This window comes from Nerophis ophidion, linkage group LG27, assembly GCF_033978795.1.
Source record: "Nerophis ophidion isolate RoL-2023_Sa linkage group LG27, RoL_Noph_v1.0, whole genome shotgun sequence".
In the NCBI taxonomy this organism is placed as follows: Eukaryota; Metazoa; Chordata; class Actinopteri; order Syngnathiformes; family Syngnathidae; genus Nerophis; species Nerophis ophidion.
Window position 1 is genome coordinate 15,922,158 of NC_084637.1, and position 26,160 is coordinate 15,948,317.

Here is a 26,160-nt window from a genome sequence, read left to right on the forward strand (position 1 = left end):
CTAATTTATGCTGTGCTACCTAAACAAAACATCCGTATTGTAGTCAAACTGAAACCCTAACAGTTAGCATGCTAGCCAGATAACGTAAATGAAGAATATATATACCACACTAGTTAATTATGTACATAATTATAGAATAATTATTTACATATTATCACACTAACTTTAGTATGCTTAAAGTCTGTTGCTTTAGTTATTAGCTATTGTGCTCAAGTTAGACTTATTCTAATCTATGCAAGGACAAAACTTCTTGTCTTAGGGGTGGCGTCAGCCAGAGATGTTATCTTTGTTTTAGCCCACTAACAGCCAAGGACCTCAACGAAGATAAGATGACAGCACGCAGATGAAGCGGGGACAAGGCGAAATCACAAGGCCCCAGCCCATTCCGTCACGTACTGTGCGTCCTGGACCTGCTTTGCATAATATATGTGACCGCTCCTTTTAGAGACGGCCTCAGTGATGTTGACTAGGGAAACCCTGAATAAAAACAAGGACGCGGGAGCTGAACCTTAGAGCGTAGGGCGAGACTGTGACTAAGTGTTCAGCTCCATGCGTTCTCCTCATGAGCTAAATAGAACTCTGTCTTTGCTTGGTTCCTTGCTTCTTGTCATGTCATCAGTGTTTGAACCTGACACCACACTAAGGCGCATAGGTGCAACATAAGCTAAAAAACAGTTAGAATGATAATATTAGCATGTGAACATGCTAACGTTATCATGCTAACAATGAATGTGTCAACTCTGAGTTTTATATCAGGAAAATTTGCTAAAAAAGCAGAACTGCTCATGTTAGCACTAACATCTAAGATGTCCAATACCACATTTTAGGACTGAGGAGAATACCTGATTAAAAAAATAGCAAACAATAAATAAATACAGTTTTACATGCTGAAAATGAGAAATACTTATTATTGACAGGGTGGCGAATGAAACACACCCCTTCTGACGAGGTAGCACGCCAGCCAGTTAGCATCAATGAGGACATGAAACGACTCCAAGGCGCGAATCAGTGAAACTGCTTGAAAATTAAGTAATCGCACGCCAAGATGCTAAAGTTAGCATGCCAACAGTTAACATGTGTCCAGTACCAATTAACAAGAGTCTGAAGCGTATACCTGAAATATTAGCTAAAAAAAGCAAAAAATATCTAACTTATTCCTGACCATTGCGTGTGTGAAGTATCACATTATATAACTCAGGTATGTACATAGATGCAAAATGAGCAACAAAATTAGCAGGCAAACAGTTAACACGTGTCAAGTAAAAAGTAATTTATAGAAATTGTCAAAGCTTGTTGGTGACGAACCTGTCAGGGTTATTTGTTGTTGAACCCCAAGATGCAGAGAAGGAGGCAGGCATTTGGTAAGTAAACATGATTTAATAAAAGGTACAAACAAAAAGCACGCACATGGGCGGATATAACAAACTAAGGGCTATGAACAAACTACTCGGAAGCAGGGAACAAAAAACAGTAAGCTACAAATCATCTACCAAATAAAGCTTACCGCTACGCTGCATTCACACGACCAGTAGGAATGACAAGTAGAAAATGACATTGACACAACAGGAGCGACATGTGACAACGACAATGATCCAGCCCTGACTGGAAGACAAAGTGGGTACAAATAGGAGCGGGCTGATTGACTACAGGTGTGGCCAGGTGCCAATCAGCCTCAGATGAGGTGACAACAGCACACAGGGAGACAAACAGGAAGCTGAACCAAAATAAGAGCACTTGACAGGAACTAAAGACAGGAGATACTAAACACAAATGCAGAGGAAAAAACTAAAACATAGACAAGCTGTCAGGGGAAAGACTGACAGTACCCCCCCTCCCATAACGGATACAAGACGTTTCACGAATCCTCCCCCCGTAGAAAAAAAACAGTCCAAAGTCAAGGGAGGGTGGAGGGAGGACAAGGTGATGGGCCGCCAGGCCAAGTGTCCCTGCACCCAGCGGGGAAGAGTCAGGTGGCGACGGCGAATGGAACGCCGCTGCCATTTGCGAAGCGGTCGCCCATGAAATGACCACCTCTGTGGCCGACAGGTGGTGCCCTCTGCTGCCCCACCGGACAGGATGGTGGTGGCGCCCTCTGCTGCTGGCCCACCGGAGTGTGTGGTGGTGGCGCCCTCTGCTGCTGGCCCACCGGAGTGCATGGTGGTGGCGCCCCCTGCTGCTGGCCCACTGGAGTGCGTGGTGGAGTCTGCTGGCCCATCGGAGTGCGTGGTGGAGTCCGCTGGCCAATCGGAGTGCGTGGGGGGAGTCTGCTGGCCAATCGGAGTGCGTGGGGGGAGTCTGCTGGCCAATCGGAGTGCGTGGGGGGAGTCTGCTGGCCCATCGGAGTGCGTGGGGGGAGTCTGCTGGCCCATCGGAGTGCGTGGGGGGAGTCTGCTGGCCCACCGGAGTGCTTGGTGGCGCCGTAGGTTGCAGACCCACCGGAGGTGATGGCGTCGTAGGTTGCAGACCCACCGGAGGTGATGGCGTCGTAGGTTGCAGACCCACCGGAGGTGATGGCGCCGTAGGTTGCAGACCCACCGGAGGTGATGGCGCCGTAGGTTGCAGACCCACCGGAAGTGATGGTGCATCTGCCGGCTCACTGGAGATGACGGTGGCCTCTGCCGGCCCACCAAAGATGGCACCGTCAGAGGTGATGGCGTCTGCCGGCCCACCGGAGATGATGACGGCGTCTGTTGCAGACCAACTGAAGATGATGACGGCGTCTGTTGCAGACCAACTGAAGATGATGGCGCCGTCTGTTGCAGATCCACCGGAGGTGATGGCGCCGTAGGTTGCAGACCCACCGGAGGTGATGGCGCCGTAGGTTGCAGACCCACCGGAGGTAATAGTGGCATCTGCCGGCCCACCGGAGATGATGCTGGCATCAGTTGCAGACCAACTGGGACGAGTAGTAGCTGTGCATCCCCATCTGCACAGCAACTAATAGCCCCCCCCCCCCCCAAAGGGACGGCTCCAAGACGTCCCCAGATAGGCCCACAGTCAACAGTGGTGGGTGGGAGAGGGCTTGAAAGGCGGCCGAACTTCTTTTTAATTTAGCCATTAGCTCTAGCGCTAAATTAAGCCTCTCTGCCATGGACAACTCTGCGGGGTTTGTATTTGGCTGGATCATTCTGTCAGGGTTATTTGTTGTTGAACCCCAAGATGCAGAGAAGGAGGCAGGCATTTGGTAAGTAAAGATGATTTAATAAAGATACCAAGACAAAAACAAAACCAAAAGGGTACAAACAAAAAGCACGCACATGGGCGGATATAACAAACTAAGGGCTATGAACAAACTACTCGGAAGCAGGGAACAAAAAACAGTAAGCTACAAAAAATCTACCAAACAAAGCTTACCGCTACGCTGCATTCACACGACCAGTAGGAATGACAAGTAGAAAATGACATTGACACGACAGGAGCAACATGTGGCAACGACAATGATCCAGCCCTGACTGGAAGACAAAGTGGGTACAAATAGGAGCGGGCTGATTGACTACAGGTTTGGCCAGGTGCCAATCAGCCGCAGATGAGGTGACAACAGCACACAGGGAGACAAACAGGAAGCTGAACCAAAATAAGAGCACTTGACAGGAACTAAAGACAGGAGATACTAAACACAGAGGAAACAAAGACAAATGCAGAGGAAAAAACTAAAACATAGACAAGCTGTCAGGGGAAAGCCTGACAGAACCCCAAGATCAAAAATGTTGTTTTTTCAGTTCCAATATTAAATATCTTGTCTCTGTAGTTGTGGAGGACCTCTTCCCTCTGGGTTCAATGGACCACCAAGGAGAGACATGACTGGAGCAGTTTTGTCACTGTTTATTATTTTTAATAAACCTCAGTGCAGGTGGGTTCGCTTTTCAGCTCTTCCTCTTCCAACTGCTCATTCCTCTGGTCGCTTTTCAGCCTGCCCTGGCGTTGTCTGTGTCTCGCTCTTTGTCGCGTTCGCTCGTCATGCACACACTGGCTCTCCAACTCCTTCTCTCCCACCTACATCTCCTGCTGCCCATTTACACATTCCGAGGTGATTACTTAACTGCGCCCAGGTGGGCCATCTACGCACCTGAAGTCCATCTCGGAGCTGGCCCCGCCTCGCTGCAGGTATGCTGGCCACGCCTCTTCACAGTAGTGTATTCAATTGAATATAGGTGGCAAAGGATTTGCAAATTCTGTTTTTATTTACGATTTACACAATGTGTCAACTTCACTGGTTTTGGGTTTTGTACATATAAAACAAGCAGTGGCTGCACATTGGACACCACTGATTCCCTCCCGGATTTTCCAGGAGACTCCCGAAATTCAGCTCCTCTCCCGAAAACATCCCGGGATAAAATTTCACCCGAAATTCAGGCGGAGCTGGAGGCCACACCCCCTCCAGCTCCATGCGGACCTGAGTGACGTGTCGACAGCCTGTTTTCACGTCCGCTTTCCCACAAAATAAACAGCATGCCTGCCCAATGACGTTATAACTGTAGAATGATCGAGGGCGAGTACTTGGTTTCTTGTTAGGCAGTTTCATTAACGTCCTCCCAGCGTGGTAACACCACACAACAACAGCAGTCCCGTTTTCGTCTACCGTAAAACAGTTACTCTGCCGTAAACAGCAATGTTGTGACACTCTTAAATAGGACAATACTGCCATTTACTGTACATGCATATGTGACAATAACATCTACGGCTTTTAGAGAGTGCAGTGCACAACTGCGCACACAACAAGGAGACGAAGCAGAAGAGCTTAGAAGATACAGCCATGGCGACACCGACGCCGAGTAAGATGAAGAAATACGCTTGTAAATTCCAAGCCGCAGCTGCGATTGGACCTGGATAGCCTCCGGGAAGAAGTTGTGGACTACCAAGTGCTTGGCAGTGAAGATCTTCCTCAGGAAGCAAAGATTGACCGGTTTTGGGCCATGCTAGGGAGAGATGGAAGATTCCAGACTCTAGTGTATTTGATGAAAGCACTTTTGTGTGTGCCACATAGCAATGCATCATCAGAGAGAGTGTTCAGCATGGTTGGAAAAATAGGGACAGAGAATAGAAAAAGGATGGACAATTCAACCCTTAACTCGACAATGAGTAGATGAGTGTTATGTGTGTATATGTGTAAATAAATGAACACTGAAATTCAAGTATTTCTCTTATTTACATACATATATATATATACATAATAAAATAAATATATATGTGTATATATATATATAGCTAGAATTCACTGAAAGTCAAGTATTTTTTCTATATATGTATATATATGAAATACTTGACTTGGTGAATTCTAGCTGTAAATATACTCCTCCCCTCTTAACCACGCCCCCGCCCCAACCACCCCCTCCCCCCACAATGAGTAGATGAGTGTTATGTGTGTGTATGTGTAAATATATGAACACTGAAATTCAAGTATTTGTCTTATTTATATATGTATGTATATATATATATATAAATATAAATATATATATCCATCCATACATATATATATATATAGCTAGAATTCACTGATAGTCAAGTATTTCTTATATATATATATATAAATATATATATATATATATATATATATATATATATATATGAAATACTTGACTTGGTGAATTCTAGCTGTAAATATACTCCTCCCCTCTTAACCAGGCCCCCGCCCGACCCCCGATCACGCCCCCACCTCCCGAAATCGGAGGTCTCAAGGTTGGCAAGTATGACACAATACAGTTTGGATAATATTTTATTCATTTTCAAAGCTAATGTATCCTCCAACAGAGCTTGTTACCAGGAGTGAAAACGATGAAAGGGTCTACAACAAGGACACGTTTAAATTAAAAAGGCGCAACACTGAGTTTAAAGAAGTGTGGATCTTTCCAGTACACTTAAGAGTTTATGGACTCGTGTTGGCGTCTAACAAATGGAGGGCTCGTCCACAGCATCAGCTCCCTCTGTGGAGGCTTTCACACACTTGGCCATCGTTTGCGAGGCTCTGCTGATTGAATCTGAACGAGAACATGATTGGGTTTAGAAGCTGGGTTTTGCTTCGGTGTAATTCCGCTGTTCATACTGCGCGTACCTGTCATGTAGAAGTCTTTTACCGAAAGCTGAGGTGGTATGAGAGGAGCCGCGATGAGGTCTTGCTTTAACCCCTGACGGCGAATGAGACAGTTGAAGAATGCTTGCTCATGTGAGACTTGGCGAGTTAATTCGAGGCTTACCTGAGCGAGCTCGTTTGCCTGCTTAAAATAGTTGGCCTCCTCCACGTCGTCATAGCGCACCAGGTTGGGAGACACCTCAGCCAGCCGGGATCGAACCTCATCCATGGAGTCATAGGGCAGCGTTATGCCTGCCAGCTGGTGGCACAGAGTCATATTTTTATTAGAGCCGCTGCGGTCGTTTTACCAGAATATGTCACCACATGCTCACCTCTGATATAGCTCGGATGACTTTCCAGTCCTCCCGGGCCATTCCTGGTGCTGTGACCGCCACTCGGGTCTGCTGGCTCCTCCCCTCTGTGTTGACGTAAGTAGCGTTCTTTTCAGTGTACGCCGCGCCAGGGAGGATGATGTCCGCCATTGTTGCACCGACATCACCATGGTGACCTGTAATGATTTAAAAAGGGACGTCAGTATACAGGACGATTGTCGCAAAAATAACAAACATGGTCATTTTGATATAGAAATTGTAATTATTCAGTCCTTTTAGAACACGGGTATTTATTGTACCATTGTTAAAAACAACAACATATATAAATTAGTAACAAATAAACAACAAGTAAAATAATAATAATAATAATTGGGGATAGGTTGATTGGCAACACTAAATTGGCCCTAGTGTGTGAATGTGAGTGTGAATGTTGTCTGTCTATCTGTGTTGGCGCTGTTATGAGATGGCGACTTGTCCAGGGTGTACTCTGCCTTCCACCAGATCAGGGGTGTCAAACTCAAATACAGAGTGGGCCAAAATTTAAAACTGAACAAAGCCGCGGGCCAAGGTTGACAAATTAACCTTTTAATAGGGACCCAAACAAGTTTTGCATTGAACATTCAACAAGCAAGGCTTAAATACAGTAACTTTATTGTGACATGCAAAATCGAGTTTCATATTATAATAATAAAAAAATATCAATGGCATATAAAAAAAAATGTAAATACAAATTTAATGCCTCTTCTATTTCCAGCTTTCTGAGATAAATATCAATATTTTTTTTGTAGCGTCCCGAAAGAGTTAGTGCTGCAAGGGATTCTGGGTATTTGTTCTGTTGTGTTTATGTTATGTTACAGTGCAGATGTTCTCCCGAAATGTGTTTGTCATTCGTGTTTGGTGTGAGTTCACAGTGTGGCGCATATTTGTAACAGTGTTAAAGTTGTTTATACAGCCACCCTCAGTGTGACCGGTATGGGTGTTGACCAAGTATGCTTTGCATTTACTTATGTGTGTGTAATAGCCGCATATATTATGTGAGTGGGCCTGCACGCTGTTTGTATGGAGGAAATGCGGACGTGACGACAGGTTGTAGAGAATGCTAAAGGCAGTGCCTTTAAGGCAAGCCCTCAATATTGTTGTCCGGGTGAAAATTGGGAGAATGCTTGCTTGCCCCGGGAGATTTTCGGGAGGGCCACTGAACTTCGGGAGGATTGGCATGTGTGAGAAACTGCGGTGTTACAGCCAGAGGCGCCGAAAAGGGGGGGTAAAGGAGAGTGATTCTAGGGGCCCATGATGGAGGGGGGCCCAGAGAGGCCCCTAATGATGATGAAATTATATGAAATTATGTGTTGGGGGCCCTGTAAAGATTATTTTAATGGGGCCCAAAATCCCTAGCGGCGCCCCTGGTTACAGCGGCACCACTGCTGTGTAATAACGGCGGGCCAGCTGTAATGTTAATTAGATATTGCCTCAAGGGCCAAATTAAATTACACGGCGGGCCAAATTTGGCCCGCGGGCCAGAGTTTGACACCCATGCACCAGCGCACCCCACAACTACAAAGGGAATAAGCGTTAGAAAATGGATGGATGGATGTGGAGAGGTGGAGCCAACGGGCCGACGGCGGGGCAGGGCACGCCGCCCTGCCCAAGATGACGGCAAGGAGGCAGAGGATGCGGCGGAGCGGAGAGGCGGGGCTTGCTGGGAGCGACGCCGCCAAAATCTAAATCAGGTGCGTGGCACACACACCGGCACACAATTAATTAATCTCCTCCTGCTGTATAAAAGGGGAGAAGGAGGAGAGATCCAGGAAGGAGGAGAACCAGCCGCAGAAGCAGACGAGCGCAAAAGACCGAGAGCGAGCCGAAGACAGCAGCGAGGACGCGGCCGATCAAAGAGCGAGAGAGGAGCAGCTGAAAAGCGATCCGACCAAAAAGACAAAGCTTTAATGAAAAATAAACCAGAGTCAAACTTGCTCAGCGATGTCCTTCCTGGGTGGTCCACGCAACTCACACGACGACGGCGAGAAACCGTCACAATGGAATAATAGTAACAACAGCACATTTAAATAACAATAGTGATACAATAAAATAAATGTTTCCCTTTTTAATTTTTGGAAATTCTGTCTTTTACCAGTTTTTTTTAACTACCATACAGTGGGCTTTTGTTGTCATGTATAAAATTTAATAGAATGCAAAAATCTTAACATTTATTGGTGAAATACATTTTTGATCAATATTTTGAGGCAAAGCATCATATTTTTAGGGCCTGGAGCTGTTCTAGTGGGGTGACTCAGCTGCACCCAACAAGGCAGCAACCTCCGGCCCGGCCACCACCACCAGTCTTTCAGCCTGCCAAGCCGCAACCTCTGGCCTGGCCACCACCACCAGTCTTTCAGCCTGCCAAGCCGCAACCTCTGGCCTGGCCACCACCACCAGTCTTTCAGCCTGCCAAGCCGCAACCTCTGGCCTGGCCACCACCACCAGTCTTTCAGCTTGCCAAGCCGCAACCTCTGGCCTGGCCACCACCACCAGTCTTTCAGCCTGCCAAGCCGCAACCTCTGGCCTGGCCACCACCACCAGTCTTTCGGCCTGCCAAGCCGCAACCCCCAGCTAGGCCACCTGCTTCAAGTCCAAGGCTAGCATCAAGTCCAAGTGTATCACCAAGTCCAAGTCTAGCACCAAGTCCAAGACTAGCACCAAGTCCAAGGCTAGCACCAAGTCCAAGGCTAGCACCAAGTCCAAGTTCAGCACCAAGACCACGGCTTGCACCACGCCAAGCTCTAAACCCGGCAGTCGCAGCCGCACCATGTCAAACTTTGCCGCCTGCAGCTTCCACGCCTGCCACGAGGACGACGCGCGCAGCTTCCACGATTGCCACGAGGACGACGCACCCACCTTCTCGTCGACCACGGATGTGGCCATTTTCTGGACGTCCGCCACGCCAAGTGTGCTCACCTCAGCGCGTTCCCGGGTCGTCCGCCTCGTCAGGTGCAGTGGCATTCCATACGTCGCCGCCACCTGACTCTCCCTCGCTGGTTGCGGGGACACTTGATCTGGCGACCCACCGCCAAGTCCCCCCCCCACCCTCCCATGACTCTTGATCTTGATTTTTTGGGGTTTTGGACATCTGGGATCTGTCCTTTAGGGGGGGGGGGGGTTCTGTCATGATCTGTGGTCTGGATTATGTTTTTTATTTTCAATCTAAGACTCCTTCGGTTCCTGTTTTTTGTGCACCCTTGTTTGTTTTGGTTACCATGGTTACTTATTATTTCCACCTGCTTCTGATTAGTGTTCACCCGCTCACCTGATGCCTGAGCACTAATCAGAGGCATTATTTGAACCTGCCTTGCCCTCCAGTGAGTGCTGGAGTATTGTTTGCTGTATGCTGTGGACTGCCTTTTTTTGGAAGCTGAGAGCTATTCCCTGGATCCTGACTCCTGTCCCTGTTTGCTGTTTCCTGGTTTCTGGTTTGTGTTTTCCTTGCCTTTTTTTTTTTTTAACACTAAAACCATGTTTTCATTTTCCAAGCCTGTCATCTCTGCATCTTGGGGTTCGTCACCACCACTTCGTGACAACATCTATGTCGATTTCCCTGATATTCTGCGCTAAACAGCAGATTACGTTTTATCGGCTAATTCGGTAACTCCGTCCACGGTTATGTTAATGTGGAAAAGCCTTAATTTGGGTAATTTCTGATTAGGCATAAAATCGCAGTGTGGGATCCCAAACATCTCGTAGATCTGGTAATTTTTTCCCCTCAATCACTCATTAATTCTTTTCACAATTTCAGGAATTTGTCTGCACCTTGCACGTCCCATTAATTGCTTTTTTGGGGGGGGGTTTCTGGAGCCTATCTTAGCTGTATTCGGGCAGTAGGTAAACCCTTAAGTAGATCAACAATTATTTTGCCAAAATAATAAAAACCAAAATTACGCAGTATGTCACCGCATACGTCAGCAGACATTTTAGGAGCCTGTGTAACCCCTATGGTCACAAACAGGTTATATGTAAATGGTTATAACATATATTCGGTACAGGCCAAAGGTTTGGACACACCTTCTCATTTCGATGCATTTTAATGACTATTTACATTGTAGGTTGTCACTGAAAGCATCAAAACTATGAGACCTGTGAAGTGAAAACCATTTCTTGAAGCTCATCGAGAGAATGCCAAGAGAGTGTAAAGCAGTAATCAGAGAAAAGGGTGGCTATTTTGAAGAATCTAGAATATAAAACCTGTTTTCAGTTATTTCACCTTTTTTGTTAAGTACATAACTCCACATGTTTATTCATAGTTCTGATGTCTTAAGGGACAATTTAAAATGTAAATAGTCATGAAAATAAAGGAAACACATTGAGTGAGAAGGTGCGTCCAAACTTTTGGCGATATAGATTTTAGGCCATATCGCCCATCCTTACACTGAACTCTGACTTCTTTGTGGCATGTTGGTGAGACGTGTGTGCAAATACCCTGGTAGATGATGAGACTGTCTTTAGGAAGGTCGGCTCGGGTGATGCACCCACTATCGGCTCCCAGCAAGAACAAGACTTTAGGTGGGTTCGTCCTGATGGCGTCCACACCGGCCTTGTAGCCCAAGTCCAGAGCCGCCACCTGACTGGCCACCCTGTTGACACCCATATAAGCTCAAGTTTGACATCTGGTCCGCATACCCATTATCTGCCTTACTTACCTGTGCAGGACATTGAGAACTTTCCAACCTTCCTCGACTCCACTGCTAGTTCTGGCATTCTGAGCGATGGTGGAAACAGCACTCAAAATGGCAGCGCCGTCTTCTCTCTGTAGAGCGCTGCTGCCCACTATGACCACTGGACGCTGCGCAGCTGCAAGGACCTACAGACCAACAGCATTAATAGAGAATGTGAACTATTTCATGTTGTCTGCTTGCTCATGGGCAGCAGAGTGCCGTTCTTACCTGGCAGAAGGGATGTGTTCCATTCGCCAGCTCTTTCAGTACAGATGTCTCCTCTCCAAGATGGTCATACGTGTAACTCAGGTCCACATTGTGACCCACCAGGGCAACCTGCAGCTCATTGTGGAGCCAGCTGTATCACATGGAGCATATTTGTTTCTGCTTTTGTTTATATCAAGTGGGTCGCAATGTTTTTTAATATAAATAATCAAACATAATCTTCTTTATGTTAAGAATTGGGCATAACTTTAATTTGGACGATTACGGTTCCTTGTTTTGAATCCAGTTTCAAGCGATTCTTGATTATGATTCTTTAAAGAGTGTCAAAATTTACTATGAATTTCTCACTGGGTTATTTTCAACCAGTAAATAAATATCAATCCTTTAAACTTGACTACATATGTTATGAAGATTCCTTCCGCAGATGTACACTTTAACTTTATTTTAGAAAACATCATAAAAAAAACTTTAAACATTCTGTTTATGGGTTAGGGATAAGGATGTTCCAATCTAGTTTTATACTGTTGATTTTGATACTGATCATTCATGATCCTCCCACTTCCAAAGACATGCACCTGGGGATAGGTTGATTGGCAACACTAAATTGGCCCTAGTGTGTGAATGTGAGTGTGAATGTTGTCTGTCTATCTGTGTTGGCCCTGCGATGAGGTGGCGACTTGTCCAGGGTGTACCCTGCCTTCCGCCCGATTGTAGCTGAGATAGGCGCCAGCGCCCCCCGCGACCCCGAACGGGAATAAGCGGCAGAAAATGGATGGATGGATGGGCATTCATGATATAGACCACACACATTTGAACTTTTTTTCATAATGCAATTGGCAGTTTGACAATATCAACACAAGATTTAAACTGGTTGCTTATTTTCTTTCATAACATACAATTATTTGAGCAAAAGAAAGTCAATCCACAATAAACAAATACTCACAATAACTAAAATCTATTAGTTATTTACATCAGTTGTTTTTTGCCCTCAACGTCCTGCTGTGTCCAGGGAAATATTTATTCTCTAAATTTGTAAGCATAACAAAAAAAACACCCCATTTTTTTATTTTATTTTACATAAAAATTACTGATCTAATCACGCTTACATCTAACCTATATTGTTACTACCCTTGGTATCAACATCACCGATAAATAAATAAATAAATGGGTTGTACTTGTATAGCGCTTTTCTACCTTCAAGGTACTCAAAGCGCTTTGACACTACTTCCACATTTACCCATTCACACACTGATGGAGGGAGCTGCCATGCAAGGCGCCAACCAGCACCCATCAGGAGCAAGGGTGAAGTGTCTTGCTCAGGACACAACGGACGTGACGAGGTTGGTTCTAGGTGGGATTTGAACCAGTGACTCTCGGGTTGCGCACGGCCACTCTCCCACTGCGCCACGCATATTCCCTTAGTGTGTGTGCAAAAGAGGAGCCCACCTGTTGTTATATTATCCATTCTCCACACTCTCATTAATCTACTTGTTAATTTTCTGTTAATAACTATTAACTTTGTGCTGTAACATGGTTCCAATAAGACTTCTTAAACTTTACTAAGCACTTATTTCTTCTGTTGCTTCATGCTTGCTTAGCGATGAGCTTGCCTGCTCCTGCTTGCTCTTACTCTGTAGGTTTACAGTGGAGATCGACCAATATGTTTTTTTTCAGGTCTGATACCAATACCAATTATCTGTAGTCAAGGAGGCTGATAACCAATTTTTGGAGCAAATATTAATTTGCAGTTTAAGTTTTATAAAAACATGAAAAGTATATATCAGTAAAAAGCTGGACAAGGTTTTAAATTGTTTTAAAACATTTTTTTTTTTAGGAAAAATCGGCCCAGTAGCAACATAATGTTTTATGTGATTCTATTGTTGTGGTTAGTTTAGCAGCAAAACTACATTAGGAGATTTTACCTTAATTTCATGTGTCTAATGCTACGGGTCAGCCCAGCGTCAACACTCTAAGTTTAAAATATGGCAATTCTCCTCGGAAAATTGGTAAAAAAATATTTGGGATTTCTCCACATCACAATAACAACTACTCAATTTTACAGCAGTTTATGTATTTAATACATTGTAAGGATTCCTGGTGAGGAACCATGAAATATTGCAAAAATGTAAATAAAAACATTTGTGGGCTCCTTCACGTAGCTTATAGTTGAGTATTTTTTTCAGGCTGGCTGACATAATTTCTTGCTCGATGTTACAGAATGTATGAGAATGTGTGAGCTGCTGCTTGCTCCTCTTCGAAAAGTATCATATTTGTCAAGGTATTTACACAAATTTAGGATGTTTGGCAAAATATTTTTTATGTTGGCTTTATGTCTATCCATCTCTGTCGTGTTATTTGATTGTATCATGGAACATGAAACTTGCGGCACTTCTTTAATGAACCCACAAAAGCAGCTGATCAAACCCGGAAAATAATTCTCACAAGAACTCAAATAAATGCCCTGTGAGATATCAAAACATAATTGAGAGTATATATTTTTTCTTAAATTAATACAAAAATGAAAGATTGGGCTCCAGCAAAAAGAGAACTTTTCTCATGCACGGCAAAATGGCTGGTGGTTGAGCAGTGGTTATTACTTTCTACGTCACAATTTTTTTTTTAAACAACAGAAAAAACAACTAAATACTGGTAACTTATGTGCTTATTTTGTATCTGCTTATGTAGTTCTATTGTAGTTGTAGTTTATGTGGTTGCCCACATATGCGGTCCTCTCCAAGGTTTCTCATTGTCATTGTCACCGACGTCCCACTGGGGTGAGTTTTTCCTTGCCCTTATGTGGGCTCTGTACCACGGATGTCGTTGTGGCTTGTGCAACCCTTTGAGACATTTGTGATTTAGGGCTATATAAATAAACATTGATTGATTGATTGATTGATTGATTGACTGTCTCATTCGTTTTGGGAATGTCCAATTATCCAATCATTTTGGTCCAGCATCTTCTTCTTTTACTCGGGGGTATATCGGAGAAAACTTGTCCCTGACAGGAATACAATCTTGTTTGGGTGGTTTTCAGAAACACAAAAACTTCCAGACGATATGACAGCTATTTTTATTCCTGTCTTGCAAAAATAGTTTGCCCGGTAACATCTCACCTCATGGTCTCACAAAAAACATGATCAGTCGTCACATCATTGCAGAGGGTTTTACGTTAAAATAAGTGGTTTTACCTCTTGCGGATTCTGGCGTTGAACAGCGGGGCTTCATAGCGTGGGTTGGTCCCGACCAGCAGCAGCAGGTCAGAGTCCTCAATGCCGGCGATGCGCGTGTTCAACAGGTAGTTAGAGCGCAGATCAGTGCTGTAGAAAGAGAAGGGGAAATATGGATGGAGAAAGCTTGTGAAGTATATGTGCCTTTCCAAAGGTCCAGTCTGGTTCACTACGTACCCGGCTCCATTCATAGGGAAGACCTCCTCGGTGCAGAGGCTGTCCGAGTTGAGCCTGTTGAGAAGATCTTTAAGGGAGACAAGACTTTCTGCATCGGCCATTCCTCCCGCAATGGCGGCCACTTCGCTGCCCTGTACACCTTGCAGCTAAACACAAGCGGTCATTGTGATGTGTGATGGAACAGATCTAGATGAGAAGGATCGTGGAGACTGAAAGTATGCAGCAAACACTTACTGCTCCTGCAACACGAGTCAGAGCATCCTCCCAGGTGGCAGGGGTTAGCTGACCGGACTCATCCTTCACCATTGGCTGAGTCAATCGCTGCCTCTTCAGACCGTCATAAGCAAACCTGATGGAACACAACAGAGTTAATGTTAGGTGGGTAGACAGGACCGGTTTATTTTGTAGAACTGGAAGGGTTTGATGAGCGGCGATTTGTCCAGGGTGTACACCGCCTTCCGCCCGAATGCAGCTGGGATAGTCTACAGCAGTGGTTTTCAAATGGGGGTACGCATACCCCTGGGGGTACTTAAAGGTATGCCAAGGGGTACGTGGGATTTTTTTTTTAAATATTCTAAAAATAGCAACAATTCACAAATCCTTTATAAATGTATTTATTGAATAATACTTCAACAAAATATGAATGTAAGTTCATAAACTGTGAAAAGAAATGCAACAATGCAATATTCAGTGTTGACAGCTGGATTTTTGTGGACATGTTCAATAAATATTGATGTTAAAGATTTTTTTTTTTTTGTGAAGAAATGTTTCGAATCCAGATGGATCTATAATACAATCCCCAAAGAGGGCACTTTAAGTTGATGATTACTTCTATGTGTAGAAATATTTATTTATAATTGAATGACTTGTTTATTTTTCAACAAGTTTTGAGTTATTTTTCTACCTTTTTGTCCAAATAGTTCCAGCCTTCCGCCCGATTGTAGCTGAGATAGGCGCCAGTGCCCCCCGCGACCCCGAAAGGGAATAAGCGGTAGAAAATGGATGGATGGATGGATAGTTCCAGAAAGACCACTACAAATGAGCAATATTTTGCACTGTTATACAATTTAATAAATCAGAAACTGATGACATAGTGCTGTATTTTACTTCTTTATCTCTGTTTTTCATCAAAAATGCTTTGCTCTGATTAGGGGGTACTTGAATTAAAAATGTGTTCACAGGGTACATCACTGAAAAAAGGTTGAGAACCACTGGTCTACAACAACCCCCGCGACCCCAAGAAGGATAAGCGGTAGAAAATGGAAGAAATAGATGAAGGAAGGATTTGTATGCTGACAAGTGGAAATCAGTTAGACATGTAAAATAAAAGTCACACACGTCAGCTGCGTCACTGCTATTTCTTTCTTAACAAGCAGGTTGTGTTTTACCTAGTTTTGTCCGAGATCCATTCCTCATTGATTTCTTCATTCAGCCTGGGCATGACCCTCATCACCTCGCCGCCTCTCGTGCTCACCAAGATGTTACTTCCCACGGCGTCCAGCACGTCAATTGACTCCGTTTTCCTGCAACGGGTTTAACATTTCAAATGTCTTCTTTCCCGCTGGTTCAGCTATAATGTTTCCTATACCTGGTCTCCCACGGTCGTGCAGTGAAGGCGTATGGCTTGGAGGTGAGTGCGCCGACTGGGCAGATGTCAATGACATTCCCTGACAGCTCAGACATGAACATCTTCTCCACATAGGTGCCAATCTGAAGGTTGTTTCCTCTTCCTGTCGTGCCCAGGTCTTCAACTCCAGCAATTTCACTGGCAAAACTGAACAAAAAAAATTACTTGAACACACTTTTGTATATGAAGTGATACTTAAACCATCATTTAATCTTATGTACCGAACACAGCGTGTGCACTGAATGCAACGAGTCATGATGGTTTTGATGAGTGGCCCGATGTTCTTGTCTTCCACTGCCCGCTTCCCCTCTGTGAAACGACTGCGGTCCGAACCGAACTGCATGGACTGATCCTGAAAGCACAGCAGGTTTAGGGTTACAGTGAGTAGTAAATCTCATTTCTCCTAATCCTGGTTTCCATGTGACAGCTACCTGCAAGTCACATTCTCCTCCCTGATCACAAATGGGGCAGTCCAGTGGGTGGTTGGCCAACAGGAACTCCATCACCCCCTCTCTGGAAGAACACATTTTCATTAGACAACATTGCCTTCAATTTAAAGAAAGCTTGCCGGTTAACATTAGAATGATTTTGACTGCAACTCAAGTCAACACCTTGCTTTGCGAGTCTTTTCTGAATTTGTGAGGATGTTCCAGCCCTTCATGACAGGCATGGCGCATGCTGCCACAGGCTAATGGGGGGAAAAAACACAAGCAAAGAGCAAAACATTTATAGCAACCTTTTCTTCGATAAAGACTCCAGTCAGGTGGTCTTTCGTACTTACTTTTGGGGCTTTCTCGATCTCCACAAGACACATGCGGCAGTTTCCAGCCACTGAGAGGCGCTCGTGATAGCAAAACCTTGGGATCTGGATTCCTACTTTCTCACACACCTGAAGGTGGACGACAACAGACAAAACAATCACACAATAACAACAACACTCGGGCATTCTATTCACACAAAAATGCAATAACAATTTTTTTTCTTAACCTTAAAAGGGAACTGCCCTTTTATTGGAGTTTTTCCAATAATTTACAATCATTATGTGAGATAAGCACACATACAGTATGTATTACTATTTTATGTATTCTAACTTGTAAATAAACCTAAACACAAGTCAGCTAACAATGGATTCAATGAGTCGCTCTCTTCTGCCTATAAAGCGCTCTGAAAAAACATCCAAACAACTCCAATTTAGGTGTTATATACACACTGTAAGTATGTATGTATGAAATGTAACAAGCACATTAATAAGAAGAACATGCGATAATTGCATATTTTGCTCATTTTAAGCTTAAGGTGGAGCATGTTTCATTGACACATCACAATGCTCACTTTTCCTTTCAATAACTACAAGTACTAATCATGACACACTTCCTGAGAGACAACATACATAATAAAACAATCACTTGTTGTACAATGTCTGCTTTCACTAACATGCTGACTGATGAAATGTTCCTATCTTTCCGTTTAGATGAAGAATTAATCATAATAGACACGAAGGATTTTTTTTAAACTAGCGTCATTTTGTGTCCTTTTCACAATCTCCGGTTATAAGTTAGATGTCACAGATGACCAACTTCTCGATTTATGTCCACAACCTTTTACTATCCAGTTATGAGACACGATTTATGATCTAGAATTAAATGGTAAATGGGTTGTACTTGTATAGCGCTTTTCTACCCATTTTAAAGGAGCCCAAAGCGCTTTGACAGTATTTCCACATTCGCCCTTTCACATACACATTTACACACTGAGGGCGGGAGCTGCCATGCAAGGCATTCACCAGGACCCATCAGGAGCAAGGGTGAAGTGTCTTGCCCAAGGACACAACGGACGTGACTAGGATGGTAGAAAGTGGGGATTGAACCAGTAACCCTCAGATTGCTGGCACAGCCACTCTACCAACTTCGCCACGCCGTCCCCATTAACTTTCACCAGCTTGCAGCAGATCACAATGCAGCAGCTCAGTACAATATGTCAACACTGTAACAGCACAATAGGGTTTTTGAGGCAAAATTGATTATTCCCATTTGCACCATTGATAGCTACTAGAACGAGCTGATTCCAACAAGTTAAACAAAATAAAAATACATATGATGTTGTTGTCTCTCATAAGGGTCGTGAATGGTAGGAAAAATAATCCATAAAAGTGCAGTTCTCCTTTAAGTAGCTGAACACTTATGTAGGAATGTACACATTTTGATAATTCATGAACTTGCCAAAATCAGCCAATTTTATTCAAGCTATGGTTGCACAATAAAGACGATACAAATGTGGTTGAGGATAGAGCTCTTATTGCGATAAAGCATGTGGGATGACAAATTTAAGTTGTGTACAACGAACAAAAGCGTTGTCAAGGAAATGGAGAGTTATCGCCAGCAGCTAAAATCTATGAAAAGAAACTATGATTCTCACAAGTATCATTATCACTGTGCTGCATTACACAATGTAGGAGAATACTAAAAGCTTAGCCAACAGCAAACTAAAGTGCTTGAATGTAAAAAGAGATAGGTGGATTGATACAAATAGAGACAGTAACGATACCAAGTATATTACCATGAATTGATTAACGTGGACCCAGACTTAAACAAGTTGAACAACTTATTCGGGTGTTACCATTTTGTGGTTAATTGTATGGAATATGTACTGTAATGTGCAATCTACTAATAAAAGTTTCAATCAATCAATCAATTATCAGTATATGGTCTATACTACAGTGATTAGATAGCTTGTTTTGATCACAAAATTGTTTTCTTTAGTTTTTGTTATTGTTTACAACCTCAGGAAATAAGTCCCTTGATACAGGAAGACTTTATGGGCAAAAACCTACATTTTTAAATCAGACCCAATGGTAGTTTTTACTTTTGTCTAATTATTTTGCTTGATTTAATTTATTTTAAAATGTGTATGTAATATAAGGGAATTACAAAATCATTTAAATGTTAATTTCTATTGGTACACTGTCATCCTTTGTTTTAGTCTGATTAGAGTTGTCCTCAAAAATTGATCTGTAAAATTTTAAGTTTGAACACTGACTTGACCAATATTGCCCTTGTAACTACTTAGTTTTGGATCGATACCCAAATTTGTAGTATTGTCCAAACCTGAGGTAAAGTATCCAAACAACAGAATAATAAGCGTTTATTACATTTGAACAGAAGTGTAGATTGAAACATGCTACTACAGAAAGTCACCAGATATTAACAGTAAATTAGCCAGTGGATTAATAACACTTTGGAAAAAAATAATACAACTGCAAATGAAGCAACATTTTACAGAACAAATCAGCACCTAAATTAGGAGCCTTTGTAACCTGTTTTGAAATGGTTATATTAACATCTATATGCCAAATAAATAGGGGTGTAACGAGTCGTTTTAACAATGATTTGATTCACAATTTGTGGTTGCCGACAAAATATTATTTTTTAGAACGATACGATCCTGAATGATTCAGTGAGTTGAAATCAATTTAGTAAATTTTTAGCCAAAAAAATTCAACCTGTTTGACTGTGAAATAAAAAGTGGATGCTGGACACTCCAGGTTAAGTTTCTTATATTCCTGTTATTTCTTGTAAAATAATTATGTATTAATAAAGTGTGGACACTAAAGCAAGTAAACAACAGTTAATGGCTAATGCTTTCACATCTTATTTGAATAAGTGCAACCAATTCTTTAGGTTGAATTAATAATAGGAAACATTTTGTGCTGTCATTTTCAACATTGAAGCAATTTTCATTAAAAGTACAGTAACCAACATTTTAACAATAGATGTACCCGCTACTTTTGCTGTCGTTTTTCAACATAAAAATAATGCAATATTAGTCTAAAAAATAAAGTGCAACCAGCATCTTTTCAGTTTCAATTAGGGAACATAATAAAGACATAAAAGTGACAGCGGACAAGTTTGGGACACACACGGACCAAATGAACGAGGGTGTAATGAACAAAGTTGGAAAGCAAAGTGACCAGTTTTTCAACTTTTTTAAAAACTTTTTCTATAATGCTAATTTAACGTTAGTGTTTGTTACACTGCTTTTAACCTTCTGTGTCAAGGTCGTCGGTTGGCGAACTTGATCCGCTGTCACTTCCGTTTTGTCCGTCGCATCCTTTGTGGTTTAAAGTTAAGTTATGGCTTTATATTATTGTGTTGTGTCGTTTGTATTTGTTGTGGCTTTTACAATCGTGCTGTAGCTGGGTTTTTGTGTTTTAATTATTGATATTGTCTTGTGGTGTTTGCACTTAGTATGACCTTTTTCGATTTTGCATTGGACTTGGTGATGTATGACCTGGATGCAGTGGCTCGGCCATGAAAACCCATTCATTGAAGCTCTCTGCGTACTGTACGTGGGCTAATTGGAAGGTCACGTGAAGTTTGGAGCTCTGTAGCAACTGGCTGTGCAGAAAGTCAGCGACCTCTTTGCACTATACGCTTCAGCATCCGCTGACCCCTCTTTGTCAGTTTACGTGGCCTACCAAACTCTTCCATTTTCTTATAATAAAACCGACAGTTTACTTTGGAATATTTAGGAGCGAGGACATTTAACGACTGCAGTTGTTGCACAGGTGGCATCCTATGACGGTTCCACGCTGGAAATCACTGAGCTCCTGAGCGCCGCCCATTCTATAACAGGTTGTTTGTAGAAAGTCTCCATGCCAAAGTGCTTGATTTTATACACCTGTGGCCGGGCCAAGTGATTAGGACACCTGATTCTGAAAATTTGGATGGTTGGCCAAATAATTTTGGCAATATAACGTATATCGATATCACAGTAGGCTGCAATACATATATTGCATATTCGATATAGAATTTAGGCCATATCGCCATCCCTATACATAACGTTAATATGCTCTATATAGCATTTAAATTATGTATTTATTTACCTGTAGGACAGTTGTGCCAGCCTCAACCTCCACTGGTTTTCCATCCACAAACACTTCCACCATGTTGCTTGCAGCACGCACAGACATATGCACTGAAATAAATACACATGTTGTAGTGAGGCATCCATATATTGTAGACACACATACATCCCTTTGGGACGTGCACAACTTACCGGTGTTAGATGGAGCCAGGCTGCCCTTGGTGGCTCCTGCTAGGGCTCGGCCAACATTAGGCAGGCGCAACATGATTCTTCACGACAAAGGGCAACCAAATAAGAGAATGTTACGGTAATCCTCAAAACAACATACACCTGTCATATGACATAGGGCTGGGCGATATAGAGTATATCGATATATCGCAGGTGTGTCTCTGTGCGATACAGAAAATGACTGTATCGTGATATTCGAGTATACGTCCTCACGCAGGTGCTTTTAGCTGCTGACATTACACTACAGGCTCTTGTTCACTCTTTCCTGTTTCTCCTCCTCACAGACAGCAAGTGCACCTTCTTACATACCTCACATACGTATACGCCTTCACGGAGCAGAGAGGTACCAGCATGGGTAATGTTAGCTGTGGTGCGAGTGGTAATACGAGAGAGAGAAGGTGCGAATCTGGTAACAAATGAAGGAAGAATTCATCCCCAAGAAAAACAGCAGGGGGTCCGTCGTCTGGCGGTGGTTTGGCTTCAAGTGCGAATATGTCGAACAGACAACCGTAATTTGTCAAGTGTGGGGCAAAGGTGTAGCTACAAAAAGTAGTGTTACTGCTAATATGAGGCATCATTTGAAAAGTCACCTGCTAGAGTATGAAGAGTGCTTACTCCGCATGTCAACATCTCCGTTCGGTGCCACACCATCAAAATGCCGAAGCAAACATTTCCAGATTAACACTGTATGAAAAAAATAGTCAACAACAAAAGAAAATAATGTCCGCAGTACCCTGCCACATAGCGAAGGACGAACACTAATTGATTTCCTATTGTGCAGCTCATATTTATTTTACAAGTTATTGAAATATCTTGTGTGACATCATGCACAAAAGTGCACTTTGTTTTAAACTATTGTAGTGGCGTTCTGTACAAAGATTGCAATTTAATTTATTGTTGTTTTGATATGTCATCTTAGTGACATCATGCACTAAAGTGCACTAAAACTGTAGCTTGTTTTAAAATGTCTGTGACAATCTTGCACTTTCTTCATTTTGGAAATGACATGAATGTTTGTGCCAGTCAGTGTTAATTTTGTTGAGGAAAAATTTTCGTCATAGTTATCGTCAACGACCTTTTTTTTCGGACTAAAACGGGACAATAACTAAATAAAAAATAATTTACGTGGACTAAGACGATGACGAGGTGTATTGACATATTCGTCAACGAATAAAAACGAGACGAAAATGTCTGCCAGAGACGAGATCCAATCGGAACTCATTTCATTAGGAAGAGGCGGGAGGAGTTGGGAAGAGAACCAATCAGAGCGACGTGGTAAGGAAGATACCGGAGAGACTGACCTGGGAATACGCTGCAGAAGACAACATGTCAACGCAGGGGAGGAAGAGGAGAGAGGACATATGGGGAAATTTTACATTTGACGTCAAAGATAACAAGACGCAGTGTAAGAAATGCAGCGCGAGGATTACGGGGAAAAACACAACAAACTTGAAGCGACATTTACAGTCGAATCACCCCCGAAATCCACACACAGGTAAGCATTTTCCACAACATACAACTCACTCGACGTTATCCCGTTTATTACACGGCTTACTCGTGAAATACTAAATTTGAGATATGATTTTCATCAACATACGACTTGTATTGGTGATTTTTCCCGTTTTGCTTTGACTTTGAGAAATTGAAGGGAAAGTTTACATATTATCCTTTAGTCGACTAAATCTACTGTAGATTTTGTCAACTATATTCTTATGATATTTTGTCAACAAAAACTACACTAAAACAAAAACAATTTAAATAACTAAATTATGACTAAAACTAAATTACATTTTAGTCAAAAAACTATGACTAAAACTAAATCAAATTTTGCTGTCAAATTTAACACTGGTGCCAGTGCTTATTAACTGTTTAATAAATACAGTTTTGGTCAATTGACGTTGTTGTGATTTCCTCCTCTGCATGAAACTTTAAAGGCCTACTGAAACCCACTACTACCAATCACGCAGTCTGATAGTTTATATACCAATGATGAAATATTAACATTGCAACACGGCCGGTTTAGTTTACTAAATTGCAATTTTAAATTTCCTGCAAAGTGTCGTGTTGAAAAGGTCGCGGAATGATGACGCGTGTTTGTGACGTCTTGGGTTGTAGCGGACATATTAGCCCAACACCACACACGGCTAAAAGCGTCTCTTTTCATCGCATAATTACACAGTAATTTGGACATCTGTGTTGCTGAATCTTTTGCAATTTTTTCAATTAATAATGGAGACTATAAAGAATAATGCTGTTGGTGGAAAGCGGTGGATTGCAGCTGCCTTTAGCAACCGAAACACAGCCGGTGTTTCTTTGTTTGTTGTGAAGCTTTAACACAGAGCGGTCAAGCGAACATGTTTCTCTACGCCAACCAGGAAGTTTTTGGATGGGAAAATTGTGATATTAAGTCGGCTCTTACCAGAGACTTGAGTGGTTTATGCGACCTCCTCCTGCAGCTGTCAAAAAGGCAGCTGTGATCTTGGCTCCTCCAATAGCTTCTCTCAGAGAAACTGGTGTTCACTGCAGCCCTCAGACTTTCAGGTATGACTTTATCATCTCATTAAAAAACTATTTCACAATAAGCAGATAAGGGATTTTCCAGAATTATCCTAGTAAATGTGTCAAATAATATCTGAATCGCTCCCATTGCCGTTGCCTGGAGCCATCGCCTTTTCTTTTCTTTTGTGCTTCACTCTAACTTTCCTCATCCACAAATCTTTCATCCTCGCTCAAAATAATGGGGAAATGGTGGCTTTCTCGGTCCGAATAGCTCTTGCTGCTGGAGGCTCACATTATGAACAATGTGAGGATGTGAGGAGCCCTACAACCCGTGACGTCACGCGGACATCGTCTGCTATATCCGGTAAAGGCAAGGCTTTTATATTAGCGACCAAAAGTTGCGAATTTTATCGTCGATGTTCTCTATTAAATCCTTTCAGCAAAAATATGGCAACATCGCGAGATGATCAAGTATGACACATAGAATGCACCTGCTATCCCCGTTTAAATAAGAAAATCTAATTTCAGTAGGCCTTTAAAAAAAGGCCATATCGCCCAGCCCTAATATGATATACACAACAAACCAGGACACGCATAACAACAACCTTTCAAAAACACAACTGCCGTCACAGAAAGTAGAATTCTGGATACGTGCTAATATTAATAATGTGAAACTCCAGTATATTTAAATGTATCTATATGTAAATATTAGGAAATTAAGGTGACAGCAAGCAAGCGAGGGAGTCCTTGTCTGACCGGATAGCAACATTAGCTAAGAGTACTACTCAAGGACATGGTGTTGTAACAGCTTTACTGAGGATTACATTGGTTATCATGTCACGCTCTACTTATGCTGCTGTTCATCAATGCAACGATGTAATTACATTTATTAGATTTAGGAACATTACCTGTTGCTATTTGGCCTTCTGGACCAGAACAGCGGTGCTTTTAATATACCTGCAATCCAGAGGCAATGGCGTAGTTGGCGGAACTAGCGGAAGATTCGTCTTCCGTTTACGTACCACGGTCAAAGTAGTCTGCCATCTAGTGGACATGTGTGTAAACAGCATGAATGCTAAAGACGTGTAAATCGTTTGAACTACCGCCATAATGATACTCTAAATATAGAATTTCCACTATTATTATTGCATATGTGCCCCCGAATGTATCTTTGTTAATTTAGTATGTGGTAGGTTTGGTTTCTTTTGGTGCAGGGGTGTCCATTTGCGGCCTGCAGCTAATCGTTTACCGTCCCGCCACACATTCTGCAAATATTGCAAAATTGATAGTATTGCAAAAATTAAAAAAAAATTTTTAAAAAAGTGGAATGAGGTGAAATCTAATGAGAAAAAGTGCCAATGTTCACACAAAGCTGCCATGCAGGCAGTTTTTTTTCCTTTTGTCTTCATTTTCATTTTTTTCCATTGCTCCCCCCCCCAAAAAAGGACAAAAAAAATCTATGTTATAATGAATTACCGTATTTCCTTGAATTACCGCAGGGCATATAGTATGCGCCTGCCTTGAATTACTGCCGGGTCAAACTCGCTTCCCAAAATAATCAGCGCATGCTTAGTATTACCGCCTGGTCAAACTCGTCACGTTACGAGTGACACTTCCCCTGTCATCATTTTCAAAATGGAGGAGGCTGATTTCAATACCGGTAATTTGAAATCGCATAGAGGGAAGAAGATTAAGAGCTATTCTGTAGGATTTAAGATCCAAGCTTACATCACACTCAAATTTTTACAGCATGCCTTTGGTAAGTGCTGGAGTGAGAAGAGGTTTTAAAATAATTAGCGCATGCTTACTTTTACTGCATGCCTTTGGTAAGCGCAGGGGTGAGAAGAGGTTTTAAATTAATTAGCGCCCCGGCGGCAATTCAAGGAAATACGGTATTACTTAAAAATTATCACTTTAAATTGTTTTACGTGGAAAAAATATTGCATATATTGTGTGGTTGCAAAGTTTTGACAAAAGAGCATAAAACAAACAAAATAATAGTTCAGACTTAAAATCGACAGACATATCGGAAGTTGATCTTGAAATTCAAGTGTTAAAAGTAAAAAAAAAACTAATAAAAATGTATCACTTTATGAGTGGGGAACCTTTCGGATCTCAAATATATTTATAAGGATTTTATTTAACTTTTCACTGTGATTACTCAAAAATATTATATAATTAAAATCAATGGTGTCCTGCATTAATGATC

The 26,160-nt window shown here is 42.4% G+C and overlaps 1 protein-coding gene across 1 annotated transcript; it reads right to left on the minus strand.

Moving 5' to 3' along the window:
• Positions 1-5,700: 5,700 nt before the first annotated feature.
• ndufs1 (NADH:ubiquinone oxidoreductase core subunit S1) lies at positions 5,701-24,994 on the minus strand. The gene is made up of 19 exons (XM_061889978.1): positions 24,860-24,994; positions 21,417-21,493; positions 21,244-21,335; positions 17,143-17,250; positions 16,973-17,049; positions 16,793-16,874; positions 16,583-16,713; positions 16,323-16,508; positions 16,123-16,257; positions 14,969-15,083; positions 14,735-14,880; positions 14,519-14,647; positions 11,334-11,463; positions 11,091-11,251; positions 10,870-11,024; positions 6,400-6,575; positions 6,192-6,326; positions 6,050-6,122; positions 5,701-5,975 (listed from the first exon to the last, which is right to left on the minus strand). The coding sequence occupies exons 2-19, from the start codon at positions 21,487-21,489 to the stop codon at positions 5,884-5,886; spliced, it is 2,196 nt and encodes a 731-aa protein (XP_061745962.1). The 5' UTR covers positions 21,490-21,493; positions 24,860-24,994; the 3' UTR covers positions 5,701-5,883.
• Positions 24,995-26,160: the final 1,166 nt, after the last annotated feature.

Bases quoted from the DNA above. Each gene is read 5' to 3' on its own strand.
- ndufs1 (XM_061889978.1), bottom strand. From the start codon at position 21,489: ATGTTGCGCCTGCCTAATGTTGGCCGAGCCCTAGCAGGAGCCACCAAG. The intron at 16,875-16,972 runs GTGTTGACTTGA...GTGTTCTTCCAG, and splicing joins GAAAAGACTCGCAAAGCAAG to AGAGGGGGTGATGGAGTTCC. The intron at 16,258-16,322 runs GTATAGGAAACA...AACCCGTTGCAG, and splicing joins GCACGACCGTGGGAGACCAG to GAAAACGGAGTCAATTGACG.